At 32.4% G+C, this 7,991-nt stretch overlaps 1 protein-coding gene across 1 annotated transcript; it reads right to left on the minus strand.

Annotated features, from left to right (window-relative positions):
• Window positions 1–7,438: 7,438 nt before the first annotated feature.
• LOC129753385 (histone H3) lies at window positions 7,439–7,849 on the minus strand. Its single transcript, XM_055749202.1, has one exon. It carries the CDS (start codon window positions 7,847–7,849, stop codon window positions 7,439–7,441), a length of 411 nt encoding a protein of 136 aa, XP_055605177.1.
• Window positions 7,850–7,991: the final 142 nt, after the last annotated feature.

Here is a 7,991-nt window from a genome sequence, read left to right on the forward strand (position 1 = left end):
GTTAAACGACCAAATTGAGAAAATTAAAAATGAGCTAAATATGTATACGAGTATCAGACCTCCATAATATAACAATTTATCTCTACATTTCAATCCATTCCTGGGGAATCTGGGGAATTTTCAATAAGCACGCAAATGCTCAACCGCAGGTGAACAGGAATCCCAAAAAAATCCCTCATAGGTTTTTTTTCCCTGGGATGAATGCCTAAACGAAGAATCTGTCGTCATTGAACCAGCTTAATGTAAACATGCCAAAAAGTACAATGTAGACATAGAGCGAGTACTGGCAACATCCACAAACATTGCCGACGACGACGACGACTGCCGACAGAAGTTTGTGATAAAGTTATCTAGCGACTGATTTCCCAGGAAAATCGTCGTATAGCAAATACCAGAGCTCTCTTTCCACCTTGCTTCATTCAGCTGGCATTGGAACGCCCTTTTCATCCAACCGGAGGGCGACGGCAAACCGCGCTCAGTTCAGTAACTTTGACTTGTTCCGGTTGCACGGATCATCGGATCAGAGGATAGAGAGCCCGTCGTTTCGGATGGATTACAGATGTGATCCCCACGTTACGTACTTGTGTGTATCTATCTATCGGCTGAACGTATGCTACTTACCGTATCGGTTAGCGGCAGTGATACAGCACAGTGTAGTTGGAAATGTAAATCAGATATCCTACCACCCCCACCTTTTTTCCCGCCCCCCCAGATAATTTCCCTCAGAACAGGAACTAGGGCACAACGGAAATTGTGGTGACTGCCACAACATTCAAGAGAGGGAGTCGGGTAGCAGAGGTACAAACAGGAACGCCTCGATGGAGAATTTTCGACGCTAATGGAAAACACACTTGATCTCGTCTCGTCTCCCCACTTCATTCATTCACTTACTCACTCATTCATTCACTTCGTTCGCGAGTTTCTGGCTAAAACAAAAACTGTTTTCCTCACGAGGGGGTCCCCGGGATGATGTTTCAATTATGTTTGCTGGTGAAAATTTCCAGTTTGAGTTTTTTGTTGTTTCTTTTGCCACGCGTGTCAAACGGCTGGAATCAAATATTCAGAAAAGCGTTAAGAAAAATTCCTTTATTAACAAATTTCGAAATTCCAGAAAGAAGAATCTTGGAATTTTTGATAACTGTGTACTAAAAGATTTCTTTTAACTCTCCACCAGTACATGAGTCTTCTTAAGAAATCAGGACTTTCTTTCAATTATTATTGTTCCAGGATTGTCTGCAAACGTTCAATTACGAAAAGCCATTACGAACCAGACAGTGCCGGACACAATGGTCGGCCATAATGTGCCGCTTGAGTGAAATCCTTTTTCATTTTTGTTTGAGTTTTGCATTCCACTTTCCAGTTTCCAACCCTTTTTTATGTGTGGGCTGTGCTGTTGTTTAAAGAGGATTTTCGCCGGTTGTCATCTCCCACTTTGGAGCCGGTTATCAATTTTTAAGATCCTTTTATATTTCGTTCTCGAATACCAACCATTAATGGAACCGTCAAACGCATTGCTCGTTTGTTCCATCATTATAAACAAATCGCGCAGGGATTTGGTTATCCGACAAAAAGATAAAAATTTGAAAAATAATAATAACGATCAGTTCACTTTAATCTTGAGCAGGTAGTGTAAGTGAATTGTGTGATTTTAAACATATTTTTTTAAATATATTTCTTTTTTTGTCAAGACTCATCATCATTAATTTTGGCTCACTCTCAAAGTAATCTTTATAGAGTAAACTAGCTGACCCGGTGTGCTTTACTCCACCTTCCAAAAATAAATGTAATTTGTAAAAAAAAAATTTTTTTGTATGCATTATTTAAAACAAAATTTTCACATAGTTCAGAAGAAATTACTTTAAAATGAGAGCTGAATTTCCGAATTTCAAAAAAAGATTATTTATTTTATATTATTCACTGAAACTTGATCTCTTAATTTGTTTTTCAAGATCTAAAATTTGAGTTCTGTTTTTAAAGCTTCAAGTAACTTTAATTATGCCAAATTTTTTGTTTACTCGTATGGATTCTCCACTCTTTTTTCCAAAGTGGGAAGGTCGCGAACTTCCATAGAAACATTGGTCCAAAATATTTCATAAATTTTCGAGTTTTGCATACGTATACGCAAAAAAGCCTCTCTTATAAAATATGGCCCAATTTTTGATAAGTTCTCATAAAAGCCAAGAAAAAAAATACATGGGAGCTACCTCCCATATTTATCCATTCCGCCCCCCACTACTTGGAGGATGTATGCTGATTTACCAGTCTCGAATTTACATAAATTTTGAAATTGAAAGAGCAAGATTCTCATGCTGGAATTTAATGCATATTGTACTTTATGGAGATTTGAAAAACCTGTTAAAAAAAATTGACAAAAATGATAAAATTGATAAAATTGACAAAACTGGAAAATTGACAAAACTGATGAAATTGACAAAATTGACAAAAAGCAAAACTGACAAAATTAACATCATTGACAAAATTGACCAACTTGACAAAATTGACAAAATTGACAAAATTGACAAAATTGACAAAATTGACAAAAGTGACAAAGTTAAAAAATTGTCAAAATTAATAAAATTGAAAAAAAATTGAAATGGAAAAAAAAATTGACAAAACTGGCAATATTTACAAAAAAGACTAAATTGACAAAAATATCAAAAATGACAAACCTGCAAAATGGCGAATTTGACAGAAATGCCCAAAAGGCGAATTCGGCAAAATGACAAAAATCACAAAAATGAAAAAAAAAAACAAAATTGTCATAAATGACAAATTTGCCAAAATTGATAATACTGACAAAATAGACTATATTGACAAAATGGACATAATTGTCAAAATTGCCAAAAAAGACTTAATTTACTAAATTGACAAAATTATCTAAAATGACAAAAATGTTCAAATGGCGAATTTGACAAATTAACAAAAGTCATAAAATATGGAAAATTACAAAACTGACGAAAATGACAAATTTGACAAAATGGACAGAGTTTACAAAATGGACAGAATTGAGAAAACTGCCACAATTTACAAAATTTACAAAATTACTAAGAATAACAAAAATGAAAAAAATGGCGATTTTAACAAAATGACAAAAGTAACAAAACTTACAAAAATGAAAAAAAAATAACTTAATTGACAAAATAGACAAAATTGACAAATCTGACAAAATAAACAACAAAGGCAAAATGACAAAGTGACAAACAAAAAAAATGGAAAAAATGAAAAAGTTGACCAAATTGACAAAACTTTCAAAATTGACAAATCGGACAAAATTGACAAAACTGCCGAAATTGACAAAATTAACAAAAATGAAGAAATCGTCAAAATTGACAAAACTGACAAAGTTGACAAAATTGACAAAATTGACAAAAGTGACAAAGTTGAAAAAATGACAGAATTTATAAAATTGACAAAATTAAAAAAAATGACAATTTGATAATTTTGACAAAATTGAAAAATTTGATTAAATTGAAAAATTGACAAAAATAGCAAAAATGACAAAAATGACCAAATGGTGAATTTGACAAAATAACATTACAAATTGATAAAAATGCCCACATTGCGAATTTGACAAAATGACAAACATAACAATATGGACAGAATTGAAAAAACTGACTAAATTGATAAAACAGACTTTATTGACTAAATTGACAAAATAATCAAAAATGACGAAAATGCCAAAATTACGACTTTGACAAATTGACAAAAATAACAAAAAATGAAATTGACTAAATTGACTAAATTGACAGAAAAAAATAGACTAATAGATTATCAGAAATGACAAAAATGCCAAAATGGCAAACTTGACAAATTGACAAAAATAACAAAAATCATAAAAATGGAAAAATAAAAAATTGATGAAGTTGACAAAAATTGACAAAATTGACAAAACTGACAAAATTTGAAGAAGAAGAGAATTTACGAAATAGACTTTTTTGACAAAATTTACAAAATTAACAAAAATGCCAAAATGGCAAATTTCACAAAATGACAAAAATAACAAAAATTACAAAAATGGAAAAAATTACTAAATTGACAAAATAATCAAAAATGACAAAAATGCCATAATAACGAATTTGACAAATTGACAAAAAAAACAAAAAATATGGAAAAAATTACAAAATTGACTAAATTGACAAAAAAAAAAAAAAACAGACCAAAATGACAAAAATGCCAAAATGGCAAACTTTACAAATTGACAAAAATTACAAAAAGGACAAAAAAGCTCAAATGGCGAATTTAACAAAATGACGAAAATAACAAAAATCATAAAAATGGAAAAATTTAATAATTGACAAAGTTGATAAAAATTGACAAAATTGACAAAACTTACAAAATTGACGAAATAGACTTATTTGACAAATTGACAAAATTAACAAAAATGCCAAAAAGACGAATTTCACAAAATGACCAAAATTACAAAAATTACAAAAATTGAAAAAGACAAAATTTACAAAAACAACAAAAATGATAAAATAGCGAATTTGGTAAAATGACAAAGAAAAAAAAATTATAAAAATTTCTAATATTGATAAAATTGACAAAATTGACAAAAATGCCAAAATGACAAATATGGCCAAAATTACAAAAATGACAAAAAAGATAAAAATTGAAAACAAAATTGAAAACATTGGCAAAGTATGCAAGATTGACAATACTCACAAAAATTGCAAAATAACAAATTTATAAATATTGACATATCAAAATAGTCAAAAATTTTAATATCTACAGTTAATTCGACCGATTATTGTACCCTACGTTGCCGCATCGTATTTGACTGTAGCAGTAAAATATTTAAAAATATTGGCAAAAACAAATTTTTTAATTCACACTTGTCCCGTTTATTGGGACAAGTGAAAACATATAGCTTATTTCCAGATGCGGAAGGTAAAAAAAAAATTCTAGAAGAACATTTTTTTTTATTTTTTGTAACAGAGAATCAATGCCAAAAGATATAACCCCATTCAAAACCTTATTACTTTTTGTCTAATAAGATACAGATTTCAACAAAGTTGTTCAGTGTAAAATTTCCTTAAAGTAATTTATGAATTTGCACAAAAACCATAAGCTCGGTTCCACAGAAAAAAAAATTATGTTGATCTTTCAGTACAAAATATTCAATTTTCCCATGCAAACCAAAAAGTTTAAATTTACTCATGTGAACGTTACCTCAAAATTCTGCAATAAATCATGGATAAGTTTTGGACCAAAACGAAACTTTTTAGACCCCAGGTTTTGAGAAATTCAAAAATGACCCCAAGTCGCCTCAGTCTAATGGCGCAGTCTTGTTTTCAAAAAGTCAGGAGTTCGAAATATTCCTAGTTTGTTCAAACACAGATTCACTGAAAAATATGCGTTACTTTGAATGAATCATTATTTCTAAGAATTTAAACATTTTTAATTGAATGAATGATTAGAAGGCTCCGAGCTAATTCTTTTAATTAATAACACTAGTTTACAGCATTTTTGAACTTAGTAAACTGAAAGTCAATTTTAATGTAAAATCTGGCGCTGAATCCGGAAATGAAATTCAAAAAAAATCTCAGTTGAACAGTTTTTTAGTTATGCTCAAAGATTATATTTCGGCCGAAAACTCTCGTATAAATCGCAATGCGTAAAAAATGCGGCTTTTGAAACGCATAACTTTATTGTTTTAAGTCCAATCGGGTTACAGTCTTCGAATAAAATGCTTGCCTTAACATAGTCTTTAATCAAATCAATCAGAAAAAAAACAATCGGCTGGTGAAGAAAAAAGATATTACAGAAAAAACAATTACTGTTATGGTAAAGTAACCGTAACTTCTTCAATTTTCAACCGATTTTGAAAAATAACCCCTCAAATCTTTGTTTTAAGTTTGTTTTAAGACCAAAAGAAAAACAGATTTTTTAAATGTTACTATCGAGTCTAAAACTTTCACTCAAACAATTTTTTTTCTAAAAAAATGTGTCTTTTATTATTTTTTATTTCATAAGCCACGTATATCAACAGTACTGTTGATGAAGAACAAAAATGATGTTCGAATGATCGATAGCAAATTTGTCACCTTTAATCTGCAAAACAGAGATTTCAAATTACAGTTATACAGTCCGAGATATTTCAATTTAAGTACATGTACTTTTTTTATTTTTCCGAAATTTCATATTTTAAGCATAACTCAAAAACTGTTTTTTTTCAAATTTTGTAAACTAGTGTAATTTTAACCAAGCCACTTTCGTTAAGAATCTTGTTAGATATAAGATCAAACATCACTCTCAAAATTCATACTTAAAATCACATATTAGAATTCATGAAGATGATATCATTTACTATCGGATCGTCGGTCGGAAAATTAATGCGTTTTTTAAATACAATATGGACTGCTTTGTCGGAAATTTATACACACATGAAAACCTAACAAATTATCAACAATTTCCAATTTATTGCACAGTAAAAAAATATTAGGCAGAATTTTGTAAGGTGAGAAAGCATCGCTACTTCTACAGTGAAACATTCGTAGTGGAGATCACAATTGAGATCATTTTTATGAACAAATGGTTTGATCAGTTCCGGTTTAGTTCAAATAAATATTGAAATTTTTGAGACTACAAACTTTGAGTGAAAAATTTGTTGTAAAAACATGAGATCAGCAGCATCATGTTGGAAGCATTTTAAGTGTTTTTGTTGTATGCCATATTTAAGTTTTAAATAGTTTTGGCGGGTCAAAAAAGAAAATCTTACATATAAAAATTTCTCTAACCCAATTGAGTGAATGAGAAGATTGTTTCAGAAAACATAACCTGAAAGTTCATTTAGATCAGGCATGTCAAACTCGTTTAGGTGTGCGGGCCGCATTAAAAATTTTCTATGACGTAGAGGGCCGCAGCCAAAACCAGTTAAATCGGTACATTCAGCTTTAGTTTTTTGCAGTCATTTTTTACATAAAAATCAGTGGTGTTTTTTTTTTGTGAAAATTTAAGACGGGGCTACGCGGGCCGCATTGACTTAGGCCGCGGGCCGCATGCGGCCCGCGAACGCCCAGTTTGACATACCTGATTTAGATCATGGGTGACCGAAATTTTCACCAAAATTACGTGATTTCGAAGCTAGCATAGCAGAAATTGTGTATCTCTCTGAAAATTTCGCAACATTGATCAACCTGTGGGCATTTTTTTAAAGTACATCGAAAAGAAAAACGTTTGCCTAAATTCGGAAGTAGTTAAAATCCATTTGGACCGCAGACCATGAAGTTTTTGAATTCTGGAAACCGTTGATAAAATGCAAACATTTTGCAACTACAATGCACATAAAAAACCCACAGTCTGATGCAGGATGCGAAATTTTCATTAAGAAATTCAATTTCTGTGGTCCAAGTGGTGAAAAATAATTCAACACTATCGCTTTAAAAAACAATTTGGTGGCCCTGAAAAGGGCCGTTTGTTTAAACCAACGACAAAAAAATTAAGCACGTTCTCCACGGATACGACGAGCCAGCTGGATGTCCTTTGGCATGATGGTGACACGCTTGGCATGGATGGCACACAGATTGGTGTCCTCGAACAGTCCAACCAGATAGGCCTCGCTAGCTTCCTGCAGAGCCATGACGGCCGAGCTCTGGAAACGCAGATCGGTCTTGAAATCCTGAGCGATTTCACGAACCAGACGCTGGAAGGGCAACTTGCGGATTAGCAGCTCGGTGGATTTCTGGTAACGACGGATCTCACGCAGAGCAACGGTTCCTGGCCGATAACGATGAGGCTTCTTGACTCCTCCGGTGGCTGGAGCACTCTTACGAGCAGCCTTAGTGGCCAGCTGTTTGCGAGGAGCCTTTCCTCCGGTGGACTTACGAGCGGTTTGCTTGGTACGAGCCATGGTGGTTGAATTGTTTTTATGAAATGATCAAGAGAAACGATGATTTCAGAATAACCCTCAAAGGTTTAGGGCGGACATATTTATACCTCTGCTCGAGGAACATGTTCCCGCCTAAACGGCAGATGCTATGTTCTTGCATGGA

This window comes from Uranotaenia lowii, chromosome 3 (assembly GCF_029784155.1).
Source record: "Uranotaenia lowii strain MFRU-FL chromosome 3, ASM2978415v1, whole genome shotgun sequence".
In the NCBI taxonomy this organism is placed as follows: domain Eukaryota; kingdom Metazoa; phylum Arthropoda; class Insecta; order Diptera; family Culicidae; genus Uranotaenia; species Uranotaenia lowii.